Below are 15598 nucleotides of genomic sequence, written 5' to 3' on the forward strand. Positions count from 1 at the left end.
GCTTCGCGCAGGTGTTGGCAAGCCTTGCGCACCGGGGGGGCGCCCTGAAGCAGAGCGCCCCTGGCGCCGGGCAGACATCCGCAGCGTGGGGAGTTCCCCGCAGGGCTCCCCATGCTGCGGACAGTAGCCTGCCACCCGACGCGCGGGGCGCCCTGAAGCAGAGCGCCCCTCGCGCCAGGCAGACATCGGCCAGCCCCACAAGCTCGGGGGACAGCGGGGAGGCGCAGCACCGCCATCTCACTGTTCCCCAACCTGGTTTTGGGGGGAAAATAAAGGGGGGAAAATTCCTTTATTTCCCCCCCAAAAAAGTAGTTGCGTCCTATGGGACGGAGCGTCCTATGGGACGAAAAATACAGTATTTAAACGTAAGTCCCATGGGGTTCAGTGGGGCTACCCCCCAGGAAAGGAAGAAAGGCGCTTGTAACGTGTGTGTGTTTCTGATGGGGTGGAGGTCAGCTTCTCAAAGGGGTGAAGAGGAATAAAGGGGATTTATTCATAACAATATTATCACCCAACGCCCCCTCCCTGTTTACCAAATGGTCCCAAGTCTGGTTACAACCATTTAAAATCCAGGAAACAGTTCAAAGCAGACTGCAATGTCAGGAAAATAGGATGAGGCCCCAGAACACAGACAGACACGTGTCTCACGTGTGGAAAGGCCAGCGGGCAGAGAGGGCGTCGCCAGCAGCACTTAGCGCTCCTTTTGCCTCTCGGACTCCTGGGTCCCTTCTCTCACATCTGGGGTTGGGGGGGAGGGGAGGCGACCTTCCCTCAGCACAGATGGGGGGGGGGCTTCATAAGGCTCCCTCCCCACCCCTCACACCGACAGGAAACCCCCTAGGCCACAAGTGGCAGGGCTCTTCCGCCCTCTCGGATGCCTGTGTCCCTTTCCCTTCTGAGCAGGAGCACGCAGGACTCCTGGGTCCCTTCCAGTCAGCTGGTTAGAGGGGGGCGCCTGTCCGGGGACTTCTGGGTCCCCCTCTCAGGGGGAGAGCAGGGATCCCTTCCCCGGACTCCTGGGTCCCTTTCTCAGTTGGGGGAGAGCAGGGATCCCTTCCCCGGACTCCTGGGTCCCTTTCTCAGTTGGGGGAGAGCGGGGATCCCAGCCCCGGACTCCTGGGTCCCTTTCTCAGTTGGGGGAGAGCAGGGATCCCTTCCCCGGACTCCTGGGTCCCTTTCTCAGTTGGGGGAGAGCGAAGAGACCTTTCCCGGACTCCTGGGTCCCTTTCTCAGTTGGGGGAGAGCGAAGAGACTTTTCCCGGACTCCTGGGTCCCTTTCTCAGTTGGGGGAGAGCAGGGATCCCTTCCCCGGACTCCTGGGTCCCTTTCTCAGTTGGGGGAGAGCGAAGAGACCTTTCCCGGACTCCTGGGTCCCTTTCTCAGTTGGGGGAGAGCGAAGAGACTTTTCCCGGACTCCTGGGTCCCTTTCTCAGTTGGGGGAGAGCAGGGATCCCTTCCCCGGACTCCTGGGTCCCTTTCTCAGTTGGGGGAGAGCAGGGATCCCTTCCCCGGACTCCTGGGTCCCTTTCTCAGTTGGGGGAGAGCAGGGATCCCTTCCCCGGACTCCTGGGTCCCTTTCTCAGTTGGGGGAGAGCAGGGATCCCTTCCCCGGACTCCTGGGTCCCTTTCTCAGTTGGGGGAGAGCGAAGAGACCTTTCCCGGACTCCTGGGTCCCTTTCTCAGTTGGGGGAGAGCGAAGAGACCTTTCCCGGACTCCTGGGTCCCTTTCTCAGTTGGGGGAGAGCGAAGAGACCTTTCCCGGACTCCTGGGTCCCTTTCTCAGTTGGGGGAGAGCGAAGAGACCTTTCCCGGACTCCTGGGTCCCTTTCTCAGTTGGGGGAGAGCGGGGATCCCTTTCCCGGACTCCTGGGTCCCCTTCAGCCAGTTGTGGGGGTGGAGCCTGCCCGGACTCCTGGGTCCCCGGCAGTGGGGGGGGGCGGGGCGGCTGTGACCCGGAAGAGGAAGCCGCGCGGAGTGTTGGCGTCGCCTCTCCCGGGCTGCTTCTCCTCCTTCTTCCCGCGGCCTCCGAGGAGCCTCCTTCTCCGCCTTGGGTCCCGGGCGCCCCGGGCAGCCGGAGAGGCCGCCATGCCGGCGCTGCTGGAGAGGCCGAAGCTGAGCTCGGCCATGGCCCGCGCCTTGCACCGGCACGTCATGGTGGAGAGAGAGAGGAAGCGGCAGGGTGAGAGAGAGAGGCGGGGGGGGTATTTGCATGCATTTGCATGTACTTGCATTTGCATTTTCATTTGCATACATTTGCATGTACTTGTATTTGCATTTGTCGTTTCATTTGCATGCAGTTGCACGTACTTGCATTTGCATGCATTTGCATTTGAGTTTGTATCCCGCCTGCAAGGTGCTCCAGGCGGCGCGCAATCCCCGCACCCGCAACCCTGTCAGGTAGACTAGGCTGGGAGGATGCCGACCGCCACTGACCTGCTCGGGAGAAATCCCAGGATTGCAGAGTTGGAGGGGACCCCAGGGCTCATCCAGCCCAACCCCCTGCAATCCGGGAATCCCAACTGAAACTTCCAAGACCTTCTAACCTCTGCTTAAAAACCTCCAAGGAAGAAGAGCCCAGCATCATCCCAGAGAGATCCTTCCCCTGTCAAATGCCTCTTACTGTCAGAAAGCTCTTCCTGAAGTTTAGTCCCAATCTCTTTCCTTGCAACTTTAATCTGTCCAACCCTCCAGAGCAGAAGAATATAAGATTGCTCCATCTTCCATGCCCTTCAGAGATTTGAAGATGGCTGTCAGATCTCCTCCCAGTCCCCTCTTTTCCAAGCTCAACATACCCAATTCCTTCAACCGTTCCTCATAAGGCTTGTTTTCCATGCCTTTGGCCATCTTGGTCACCGACTCTGCACACCTTATCCTTCTTAAATTGTGGTGCCCAGAACTGGACGCCGTCTTCCAGGCGTGGTCTGACCAAGACAGAATACAGCGGGACTATTCCTTTCCTTGGGACGCGGGTGGCGCTGTGGGTTAAACCACAGTGCCTAGGACTTGCCGATCAGAAGGTCGGCGGTTCGAATCCCTGCGACGGGGTGAGCTCCCGTTGCTCAGTCCCACCTCTAGCAGTTCAAAAGCACGTCAAAAGTGCAAGTAGATAAATAGGTACCGCTCCAGCGGGAAGGTAAACGGCATTTCTGTGTACTGCTCTGGTTCGCCAGTAGCGGCTTAGTCATGCTGGCGACATGACCCGGAAGCTGTACGCCGGCTCCCTCGGCCAGTAAAGCGAGATGAGCGCCGCAACCCCAGAGTCGGCCACGACTGGACCTAACGGTCAGGGGTCCCTTTACCTTATTCCTTCCCTTGATCTGGACACTAGACTTCCATTGATGCAGCCTAGTATAGCATTGGCCTTTTTTGCTGCTGCATCACATTGTGGGCTCACGTTCGGCTTGTGGTCCACCAAGATCCCTAGATCCTTTTTGCAAGCCAAGTGTCCGCTATCCTATATTTGTGCAACTGGTTCTTCCTGCCTAAGTAGTGCAGAACCTGAACAAGTCTTCAACTGAGTTGAGGCTCCATGGAAGTTGCATTTTGGGAAGGTTATTCCTCCCTCTTTTAATGTTTAATAGATTATTGTGTTTTAATATTCTGTTGGAAGCTGCCCAGAGCGGCTGGGGAACCCAGCCAGATGGGCGGGGTATAAAAATTATTATTATTATTATTATTATTATTATTATTATTATTATCATCATCATCATCATCCTCCCTCTTTAGGGAAGCTTTTAAAGTTTAATAGATCATTGTGTTTTAATATTCTGTTGGAAGCCGCCCAGAGTGGGGAAACCCAGCCAGGTGGGCGGGGTATAAATAAATTATTATTATTATTATTATTATTATTATTATTATTATTATTATTATGCCTTTCCCCCTGGTCCTGCAGAGGAGGAAGAAGTCGACAAGATGATGGAGCAGAAGATGAAGGAGGAACAGGAGAGGCGTCGGAAGAAGGAGATGGAAGAGCGGATGTCCCTGGAGGAGACGAAGGAGCAGGTCTGTGGGGCGGCCCTTTGTTTTGGGAGACCTCCATCCCTGGAGACATCCCAGCTCACCTCCGACCCCTTTTCCACCCGCAGATCATGAAGCTGGAAGAGAAACTGCTGGCCCTACAGGAGGAGAAGCACCAGCTTTTCCTTCAGCTGAAAAAAGTGCTTCACGAGGAGGAGAAACGACGTCGCAAGGAGCAAAGGTTGGCGAGATCACAAACGTCTAGCGATGCAGAGGGGAAAATCCTAACTGTGTGTTTATGTTTGTGGGTTCTGAACTGGCTGTGACCGAGCAGGAGCAGGACCACAGGGTCCTCGTGGAGATGCTGAGCCAGGGTTTGACCGCTGTGAAAAATAATAATAATTTATTATTTATACCCGGCCCATCTGGCTGGGTTTCCCCAGCCACTCTGGGCGGCTTCCAGCAAAACACTAAAATGCAATAACCTATTAAACATTAAAAGCTTCCCTAAACAGGGCTGCCTTCAGATGTCTTCTAAAAGAAAAAGGCGAATTCCGTGCTTAGCAGTTATTAGGCAAGGAATTGAAAATAAAACTGCCCATAGCCTGTTCTGTGGTGTGAGTGTGCTTGGAATGCTGGCCTCCACATAGGGCTGGGCGATGTTATGTTGCTTTGACTCAAATCAAATCAAAATGTTTATTCGGCTTTACACCCATCATGAAACACAACCCAACAAAACAAATCAAATAAAACAGCGGACTCGTACAAACCACACAGTTCACAACTCACAAGGACAGATATTAGCCATTCATAAGAAAAGTTTAAGATTAAGATTAAAAATTCTAGGCACTACACTAAAATCAATATCTGATGTCATTATAGAAAATTCTTATAACTATCAATAATCAGCTAACATTCCATTCCGTCTCTTGTACGAGAGGACGGCTGTTAGGAATTTAGCAACCTGTAGGGTAATATAAGGATCCACATCTTGCTTTGACTGTATACTCTATATTAGATTTTCTTCAGATTGTTTTATTTATGTTTTATTGATTTAATATGCTGTAAACCAGGGGTCGCAACCTGTGGTCCATGGGCCATAAGCGGTCCATGGAGGTTGTTTAAACAGCCCACTGAACCAAGCCGCCCCTGAACCAAGCCGCTCACTCAGTGAGTCACTGTGCACTGAGCTAAACCAGCTCAGCGCAGAGCAGGGACTCGGTTGACGCGATCCAGCCCATGGAGCGATCTCTGCGGGAGTGAGCTCACCCAGGCGAGGTAATCCTTGCCGACCCCTGCTGTAAACCACTTTGAGCTTTTTCTTAAAAATATAAAGTGATATAGAAATTAAAAGAATAAAATAATTACGTTCATGTACCGTCCAATACCGGTTTGAAGTCCATATCACGATACAATCGTACCTCAGAATTTGAACGCCATGCGACTCAAACGTTTTGGCTCCCGAATGCCACAAACCCGGAAGTGAGTGTTCCGGTTTGCAAACGTTCTTTGGAACCCGAACGTCCGACGCGGGTTCTGCAACTTCTGATTGGCTGCAGGAGCTTCCTGCAGCCAATCGGAAGCCACGCCTTGGTTTCTGAACGTTTTGGAAGTCAGAACGGACTTCAGGAACGGATTCCGTTCGACTTCTGAGGTACGACTGTATCAGCTTCGTAATTTTTGACCTGGCAATATTTTGCGGTACGCAAAAATCACAATGTGTGGGAAACCTTGAAGGGAGCCAATGACAGCCATGTGCAAAAAGGGCAGCGAATGGCAAGAGCAGGCGCCGGCAAAGATCAAGTTTCTTTCTGAGTTGGGTTTCTTCACCGCCATTATTGCAGGCGATTTATTGACCTCCTTCCTCCTGTCCACAGCGACATGACAACGCTGACGGCAGCCGCTTACCAGCAAGGAATGGCCGTCCACGCAGGGGCTCACATCCTCAACATGCAAGGTGCGTTTCTTTTTGGCCATGTCGGCGGCACATTAAGAGGATTCGCGTAGAGTTCGGCCACGGATCAGGCAGGTGTGCTTTCCCCACCTGAAGTCGCCTTGTGCTGAATCGGGCCGCCAGTCTCCACCTGCGGTCCAGTTTTAGCGAGAGATGTCGTACTCGAACCCAGGACATTCCATGCATAAAGCCTCTGAGGTGCCTCCCTTGTTAAGATTTCAGGTATGGGAGAGGGGAGAGCGGAGGAAAGAATAGACTTTTAAAAAAAAAAAAATTTATTAAGTTTTCCATTTTAACAATCCAATCAGATCACATTACACATTCCAAATTATACAAATACACCTCATATAGTCCAAATATTCTGCCAAATTATAAATTTTTGTTGGGGCTTCCCATGCTTCGAGTTCAGTGGGGTTCCAGTCATCTTATGTTTCTACTGCCTTGAGTTTCCAATAGTTCCTTCTTTAAATCTTCCTGTTGTTATCCTTCCTTCCTTCATGGCCTCAGAGTTGTTTCCACAGGAGAGTTGAAATGAGCAGTAATATGCTTCTGTGTGAAGTTTGTATGACTCCTTTTTTTTGTGTGCAGCTGATAAGTCTGTCATTCGCAATATGTCCTCACACGCTGATGTTTATGCCAAATCAACCCAAAAGTCCTTCTCTGGTGGCAGACGCCATCTTCACTCAGTTCCCATGAAATGAAATCTAGGCGTTGGCTCACAGGTTGCATCAAACATTAGTCTTTCAGGGGAGATTTGCCAATTCGGACTTGAAGTACAGATATGATAAATTAAGAGCTCGCCTCCCCCATGACTGTTTATCTCTGTCCCATAATGGCGGATCCCAATTAAATAGTGTGTCACATCACCCTTCCGGAGAGTCTTTTATCGGAGGAAAGAGAAGACTTGACCCCCCACCCCTTTGGGAAGGAGTTTTCTTGCCCTCTGGACAGCTTGGAGGGTTGATGTCAATGGGATTCCTTTCCTTTCTCCGCAGGAAGCCCTGGAGGCCATAACCGGGCCGGTACCTTGATATCTGCCGATCGAGCCAAGCAAATGTTTGGTCCTCCAGTGATCACAGTGAGTGCCTCCCCGCCGTTGTTCCGGGAAGACCAGATCTCTTTGTTCAACACTGAAGTCATAGTATTCCTCAAAGGATTCATTACCGTATTTTTTGCTCTATAAGACACACTTTTCCCCCTCCTAAAAAGTAAGGGGAAATGTGTGTGCGTCTTATGGAGCGAATGCAGGCTGCGCAGCTATCCCAGAAGCCAAAACAGCAAGAGGGATTGATGCTTTCACTGTGCAGTGATCCCTCTTGCTGTTCTGGCTTCTGGGATCAGTGGCGTAGCGTGGGTTGTCAGCACCCGGGGCAAGGCAAGTAATTTGCGCCCCCTAACCCATGGATTTTAGCACTCGAGTCGGGTAGGGGCAGAGAGCTGCGAGTGCAAGTGCGCCCCCCCCCCGATGTTACGCCCGGTGCGGCCGGCCCCCCCTGCACCCCCCACGCTACGCCACTGTCTGGGATTAAGAATATTTTTTTCTTGTTTTCCTCCTCCAAAAACTAGGTGCGTCTTATGGTCTGGTGCGTCTTATGGTGCGAAAAATACGGTGATTTATTTGGCAAGAGGGGCTCGTTGCTTAATCAGCAGAAACCTCCTAAGCAGTTTGCAAAATGCAATGTGAAATATCCGTTTAAAAAACTGATAATATGAAACAGGCATGTCCAACTCCCAAGAGCAGGGGTCAGCGAACTTTTTCAGCAGGGGGCCGGTCCACTGTCCCTCAGACCTTGGGGGGGGGGGTGCAGACTATATTTTTTGGGGGGAAAGAACAAATTCCTATGTCCCACAAATAACCCAGAGATGCATTTTAAATAAAAGGACACATTCTACTCATGTAAAAACACGCTGGTTCCCTGACCGTCCGCAGGCCGGATTAAGAAGGCGATTGGGCCGGATCCGGCCCCTGGGCCTAAGTTTGCCTACTCATGCCCAAGAGATTGCGATCTACTCCCACTATATAAAAAAACTGTCAGTGATCTACCCATTGGATTGACCATTGTGGAGCTTTTTTTGGGGGGGGGGTGATCAACCAGGATCACATGACTGACCAGGAATGCCCCGCAATTGACTAGTTGCACATGGCAGATATATAAAGCCAAATTGATGTAAGATTTCTCAGAGTAGAAGTAAAAGCCATACGTCTAAAACAAACAATACGTAATAAAAACCGCACGTTGAAATGCCACGAAGGCAGGCCTGCCTAAGCAAGCGAGAACCGTGCCAGGGGCTGAGCACAGTTTTCTATTCCTCCTCGGAAGTGGTTATATTTTGCTTTTCATGAGCAGAGTCAAACGTTCTCCAAATGTTCTGCCCGTTTCCCTCACAAGATGGTTGGCGGTGGCAGCGCTGCCTCTGTTATTGTCGTGGTGGTTGTTATTTAAATTTATATCCTGCCCTCGATCCCAAGGACCACAGGCCCATTTACAGTATAAAACCACATAACATGATAAGCTAGGGTCGCCACATTTCAAAAAGTGAAAATCCAGAAACAAAAGTTGTTGAGCTTGGGAGGAAGTTGTTGTTTTTGGCAAAATCGCAACAAAAATTGACGTTTTGGAGCTATTTTTAAGGGAAACAACACTGCCGACCTGGGTTCCCCCCGATATTTTTCCAGTTTCCTTCCGGATGCTGCTTCCGACCGCAGTATTCTCCGTATGGCCCCCCCTAGATACACAAAACAAAACGCTTAGTTCATCCCTCACAAAATGGCGGGCGGTGGCAGTGCTGCCTTTGCTGTTGCTGCTGGTATGATAGTTACTTATTAAATTGATATGCTGCCCTTCCTTCCGAACGCCACAGGCCCGTTTACGGCAGGGAAACACAAAAATACGTCGCATGGCAAATAAGACAAAGCGGTTAGTTGTGAGGCAGGTTTGCTGCACCACGCGGTAACCCTAAGGGACGTCTCTGTGTGCGCTTTGTCTCCCCAGTCTCGCCACTTTGCCACGCAGCCGACTTTCCCCGCCAGCACGGCAGAGCACGGACAGTACCAGGGCGGGCAGTCCGGGCACAGCCCTTATGCCGTGGGACAGAGCCAACACACGGTGCCCGTCAGCTATGCCAGCAGCCAGTCGATCCGAGGTGAGGATGGAGCCCGTGCGCGAGAGAGGCGGGCGATCGGGTGCCACGCTGCATCCTTTTCCCTCCGCGGCATGGGTGGCAGGGGCAGAGCAGTCCGGGCTTTCACCCCCCTCTCCTTTCCCTTCCAGGGCCTTCTGCTTTCCCCACCATGCAGTACTTGCCGCAACAGCAGCCCGGCTACACAATCCATAGCCACTTTCCCACGGCTCAGCCTGGTAAGTCCGCAGAGGGGCTGGCAAATCTTAATAATAATAATAATAATGATAATAATAATAATAATAATGTCTGCAGTTGTTTAGTCGTGTCCGACTCTTCGTGACCCCATGGACCAGAGCATGCCAGGGGTTGGCAAATCCTATTATTATTATTATTATTATTATTATTATTATTATTATTATTATTTATACACCACCCGTCTGGGTTTCCCCAGCCGCTCTGGGCAGATTCCAACAAAATATTAAAATACAATAGTTCATCAAATATTAAAAGCTTCCCTAAACCGGGCTGCCTTCTGATGTCTTCCAAAAGTCAGGTAGTTGTTTATTTCCTTGACATCTGCTGGGAGGGCGTTCCACAGGGCGGGCACCACCACCAAGAAGGCCCTCTGCCTGGTTCCCTGTAACCTCACTTCTTGCAACGAGGGAACCGCTAGAAGGCCCTTGGAGCTGGAAATCGGTGTCTGGGCTGGACGATGGAGGTGGAGATGCTCCTTCAGGTCTACTGGGCCTTTGAGGCCGTTTAGGGCTTTCAAGGTCAGCACCAACAATTTGAATTGTGTTCAGAAACGTACTGGGAGCCAATGTAGGCCTTTCAGGACCGGTGTTATATGGTCTCGGCAGCCACTCCCAGTCCCCAGTCTGGCTGCCGCATTCCGGATTAGTTGCAGTTTCCGGGTCACCTTCAAAGGTAGCCCCACGTAGAGCGCATTGCAGTAGTCCAAGCGGGAGATAACTAGAGCATGCGCCACTCTAGCCACACAGTGCACAGGCAGGTAGGGTCTCATCCTGCGTACCAGATGGAGCTGGCAGACAGCCGCTCTGGACACAGAACTGACCTGCGCCTCCATGGACATGAGATGGCAGGGGAGCTGCGGTGGGAGATGTTGTCCGAAAAGGAAAGAGAAAATGAACCAGCCCCACACTTCTTCCCAGGCCCTGTTTCTTTCCTTGCAAGGCTGACGCTTAGCTCTTTCAACCTTCCCTTTTCCAGGTTTCATTCCTCCCAGCACGGCCATCCCTCTGCAGAAACAACTGGAGCACGCAAACCAGCAGTCGGGATTTACCGATTCGGTGAGTTCACACCAGGAGCATTGCTCTCTGAAAATGTCTGTGCTCTTTCATAGAGCTGGATAGGGACCCCGGGGGTCACCAGCCCCCTGGAATGCAGGAATCTTTTGGCCCCAACGTGGGGCTCAACCCCACAGCCACAAGATGAAGAGCCCTATGCTCTTGCCAACTGGGCTATCCCACAGAGGTCTTACAAGATGGCTAACAATATTTTAAAAAACCAAACGGCAGTGGTACGTCATCAGGGAAACTGTCACAAACCAAAGTAGTCAGTATGACACCAATAATAATAATAGCCGTGAAATAACCAGAGCATGTGCAGAGTGCATTCCCTCCCACCTTGGGAGACGGTCTAATTCCTCTGCTCTCCCTCTCTTGTCCTCTCCTCTCCAGTCGACCCTACGCCCGATGCACCCCCAAGCCTTGCACCCGAACCAGGGCCTCCTACAAGCCCCCCAAATCCCTGTGCAGATGCAGACAGCTGCCAAGGTAAGAACCTGAAGGCACATTGCCCCTCTTCCTGCTTCTACTCCCCCTCTTCCCAGTGCTTCCCAGTAACGCGGTTTTCCGTGCTCATAATGTGTTGTCGTTCTTCCCCTTGTTTTCGGCCTGTTGTGAATTTTGCCTTCCTTTTCCTTGTCCCAGGTGGGTGCCTCTCCCACCGCCGTCGCGACGCCCAGCCCCTTTCCATCCTGCTCTCTCCCGCTTGCTGATTTTTGCCCACCCCACCCTGCTTTCTCTCCCTTATAGCCCAGTTTGGCGTATACCCACCCGGCCCGCCCAGCCTCCCCTGGCAGCTTCTCCCACGGAACCGCCCCACAACAGCCCCACACGGTAAGTATCTTGCTGGATGGGTGGGGGGGAGCGGCACTTGATCCCAAGCCTTGTCATATCACGGCAGTACCTCTGGGTTTGTTTGTTTTTTTAAATATTGGTTTCCACAATTTTATAAATAAACAAACAAACACACAAGACAAACAAACATAAATCATAACCTTATTGAAAATTACACTTATTAACTTTGTTAAGTGACTTCCTCGCTCCCCCTTGGTTGAATTTCATTGCATGTCCTTTTAACAGTTTTCCAAATCCCAATTCTTATGAAATTTAACTTAAACGTTAACATCCTTAGATCTTCACATTATGGAATTAAACATATTAATTCATCACTTCACATAAATAAAATCCTGAGCCAGTTAAGTATCTGCAAGCTGTTTTCAGTTCATTTAACTTAACTTATTTAACTAAGTAATCATTAAATTTAATCCACTCTTCCTGATACTCCTCCTCCTTCTGGTCGCGGACTCTTCCGTTTAGGTCGGATAGCAGTACCTCTGAGCGCATGCAGAGTGGCTCTCCTCCCTAGTGAGCCTCTGACCTATGTACAGTCTGAGGTTGGGGTCATTCTGCAAATGGAGAGCCCCCACTGAACAGGCCAGTCCCCAGCAGAACCGCCAACCAGACTTCCTGTCGGATGCTGCCAATGTTGGTGTATCAATTTATGCGGGGCTACTAGAATACAAGGGGGTGCGGGTAGCGCTGTGGGTTAAACCACTGAGCCTCTTGGGCTTGCCCATCGGAAGGTCAGCGGTTTGAATCCCCGCAGCGGGGTGAGCTCCCGTCGCTCGGTCCCTGCTCCTGCCAACCTAGCAGTTCGAAAGCACATCAAGTGCAAGTAGATAAATAGGTACCACTCTGGCGGGAAGGTAAACGGCGTTTCCGTGCGCTGCTCTGGTTCGCCAGAAGCGGCTCAGTCATGCTGGCCACATGACACGGAAACTGTACGCCGGCTCCCTCGGCCAGTAAAGTGAGATGAGCGCCGCAACCCCAGAATCATCCGCGACTGGACCTAATGGTCAGGGGTCCCTTTACCTTTACTAGAATACAACACTGCATTAGTTTTACATTGGTACCTTGGTTCTCAAACTTAATCCATTCCAGAAGTCCATTCCAAAACCAAAGCGTTCCAAAACCAAGGCACGCTTTCCCATAGAAAGGAATGCAAAACGGATTAATCCGTTTCAGACTTTGGAAAACAACCCCTAAGACAGCCATTTAACATGAACTTTACTATCTAACGACACCATGGATCCATAAAATGAAAGCAATAATCAGACAGTATTAATTTTTTTTCTTACCTGCGCTGATGATAGTCATTGTTTGGATGGGGGGCTTTTAGCCATTTCCGCAGTCACACAATCGATCAATCGAACTGGCTTCCACACAGTCACGAAAACAAATTAAACTAAAAAAGCCTCAAAAACGCAAAATAAACAGCAAAAACAAAAGCGCCAAACAATCTGTTCTGGAAGTCCATTTGACTTCCGAAATGTTCGGAAACCAAGGCGCAGCTTCTGATTGGTGCAGGCGCCCGAGAACAATAGCCGACAGCCGCATCGGACATTCGGCTTCCGAAAAACGTTCAAAAACAGGAACACTTCCAGGTTTTCAGAATTTGAGAACCAAGGTGTTTGAGGACCAAGGTACCATTGTATTTTATTTTTAAAAAATACAACTGTATTTCTGACTCTTCCTTGGAAAACGTTCAGACAATCTGTTCGCGATTTGAGGATTTTTTTACTCTACCTTTCTATTAAAAAGATAAACCAATCAAACAAACACGCCAGCACGAAACTACCGGTAGGATTCTTGAACCAAGTTTTGGTATGAAAAACAGCAGCAGCGGTTAAACAAACCAAAACACAACATCGCCAAAGGTGTGAGCAGTGTGGGAGGCCTGGCTGGCTTCATTTTATTAAAAATAATCTGCGCCCCTTAACAGGAGGGCAACCTGTTCGTGCCCAGTGTTCGGTACGGTCTGAACCCTCTGCTGCTTTGAACCGTTTCTGCGTAGACTGGAAGGTGGGTTGGGGAGGGACAGAGACAGAAACTGAGAGGTTTACAGTGCTGGCTGCTTGGCAAGGCTCCAGGGGAAGGGAGTTCCACAGGCCGGCACCAAGAATTCAACCCCAGCTGTGCCCTTGGCCGGCTTGATTTAGCACACAGATGATAAACTCATGAAGGCACACTCGATCAGGCTGGGAGGAAGTGATCTTTTGGCCAGGACAGGAGCACAAGAGGAATCAAAGAGGAGACACTCTGACTGCCCACAGCCTGACCGGCACCCCAAGGGCCCTCCAGACAAATAATAATAATAATAATAATAATAATAATAATAATAATAATAATAATAAATTATTTATACCTTGCCAATCTGGCTGGGTTTCCCCAGCCACTCTGGGCGGCTTCCAACAAAATACAGTGGTACCTCAGGTTACATACGCTTCAGGTTACAGACTCCACTAACCCAGAAATAGTGCTTCAGGTTAAGAACTTTGCTTCAGGAAGAGAACAGAAATCGTGCTCTGGCGGCCCGGTGGCAGCAGGAGGTCCCATTAGCTAAAGTGGTACCGCAGGTTAAGAACAGTTTCAGGTTAAGAACAGACCTCCGGAACAAATTAAGTACTTAACCCGAGGTACCACTGTATTAAAATACAATACAGATAGGTAGCCGTGTTGGTCTGCCATAGTCAAAACAAAAAAAATTCCTTCCAGTAGCACCTTAAAGACCAACTAAGTCAGTTCTTGGTATAAGCTTTCGTGTGCATGCACACTTCTTCAATATTAAAAGCTTCCCTAAACAGGGTTGCATTCAGATGTCCTTCAAAAGTCAGGTAGTTGCTTATTTCCTTGACATCTGGTGGGAGGGAGTTCCACAGGGCGGGCGCCACTACCAAGAAGGCCCTCTGCCTGGTTCCTGCAACCTCACTTCTCGCACGGAGGGAACCGCCAGAAGGCCCTCGGAGCTGGACCTCAGTGTCTGGGCAGGACGATGGGGGTGGAGACACTCCTTCAGGTCTACTGGGCCTTTGAGGCCATTTAGGGCTTTAATAAAGGTCAGCACCAACACTTTGAATTGTGCTCAGAAATGTACTGGCAGTTTCCACCCAGTACCCAGCAGCCTGGAAACCAAAGGCAGTAAACCCCTCATCTTGCTGCATACTCAGTGGGTGCAATGAAGGCAGGCTGGTTGGAAAAGCGCGAGTCCCAAGTGAGGTGGAGAGCCGGGATTACGCTGGCACAAAGAGTGTTTAGCTCCCTGCCTTGGTAGCTGGGCATTGAGCAAGGCTGGCTCAGTACACAAGCTGTCTCTCGCTCTCCTCCTCACCCATTAGGCAATTCTAAGGGTTGGACCCTCCACGATTTCCACTTAGCCCCTGTGTAAGATGAGGGATTGCTGTACAACCTTCCGGTTGTGACCGTTAATTCTTTTACAGCGGTACCTTGGTTCTCAAACTTAATCCGTTCCGGAAGTCCGTTCCAAAACCAAGGTGCGCTTTCCCATAGAAAGTAATGCAAAACGGATTAATCCGTTCCAGACTTTTAAAAACAACCCCTAAAATAGCAATTTAACATGAATTTTACTATCTAACGAGGCCATTGATCTGTAAGTTGAAAGCAATAAACAATGTACTGTACTATAAAATAAGACAGTATTGTAATGATAAATTTTTCAAAAAAAATTATTACCTGCTCTGATAGTCATTGTTTGGACGGGGGGGGGGGGGGGCTTTTATCTATTTCCACAGTCATGCAATCAATCAATCAATCAATCAATCAATCAATCAATCAGTAGACTGGGTTCCACACAGTCACAAAAACAAATGAACCGAAAAAGCCTCAAAAACAAAAACACAAAATAAACAGCAAAAACAAAAGCGCCAAACTTAATCCGTTCCGGAAGTCCGTCTGACTTCCGAAATGTTCGAAAACGAAGGGGCAACTTCTGATTGGTGCAGGCGCCCCGGAAACAGTAGCCGACAGCCGCATTGGACGTTCAGCTTCCAAAAAACGTTCAAACACCGGAACGCTTCCTTCTGGGTTTTTGGTGTTTGGGAAGCAAGGTGTTTGAGAACCAAGGTACCACTGAAAACTTCTTTCCTTTAACATCTCTTTCTCTCCCCTCTTGCAGTCTGGTTTCCAGGCCTCCCCGCAGCCAGCACCTCGGCACCCGTTCATCCAGCACCCACAACAGGGCCAGCGCTTCTACCACAAGTGAGGCCCCCGCCCTGCTCTCTCGTTGCTTCGACTCCCCCCCGAACCTCAGCCCAAGTCCCAGCGCAAAGGAAGAAAATATACGTGGGATGACCATGTGTGTGGCTTTATTCTCCCCTTCTCCGCTGTAATTTGTGAAAACAGAGATTGCACTCTAAATAAAACTTTGTATAATTCGAGGAGCGTTCAACGGTGCATGTGT

General features: G+C 50.2%; 1 protein-coding gene across 1 annotated transcript; it reads left to right on the forward strand.

The window, feature by feature from the left end:
- Positions 1 to 1952: 1952 nt before the first annotated feature.
- GPS2 (G protein pathway suppressor 2) lies at positions 1953 to 15575 on the forward strand. The gene is made up of 11 exons (XM_083707003.1): positions 1953 to 2179; positions 3893 to 4002; positions 4086 to 4198; positions 5835 to 5914; positions 6907 to 6989; positions 8905 to 9055; positions 9184 to 9270; positions 10265 to 10344; positions 10735 to 10830; positions 11092 to 11175; positions 15314 to 15575. Exons 1-11 carry the CDS (start codon positions 2086 to 2088, stop codon positions 15398 to 15400), a joined length of 1065 nt encoding a protein of 354 aa, XP_083563129.1. The 5' UTR covers positions 1953 to 2085; the 3' UTR covers positions 15401 to 15575.
- Positions 15576 to 15598: the final 23 nt, after the last annotated feature.

The sequence above is a fragment of the Podarcis gaigeae genome (genome assembly GCF_964106915.1).
Source record: "Podarcis gaigeae genome assembly, chromosome: 13".
NCBI classification, from domain to species: domain Eukaryota; kingdom Metazoa; phylum Chordata; class Lepidosauria; order Squamata; family Lacertidae; genus Podarcis; species Podarcis gaigeae.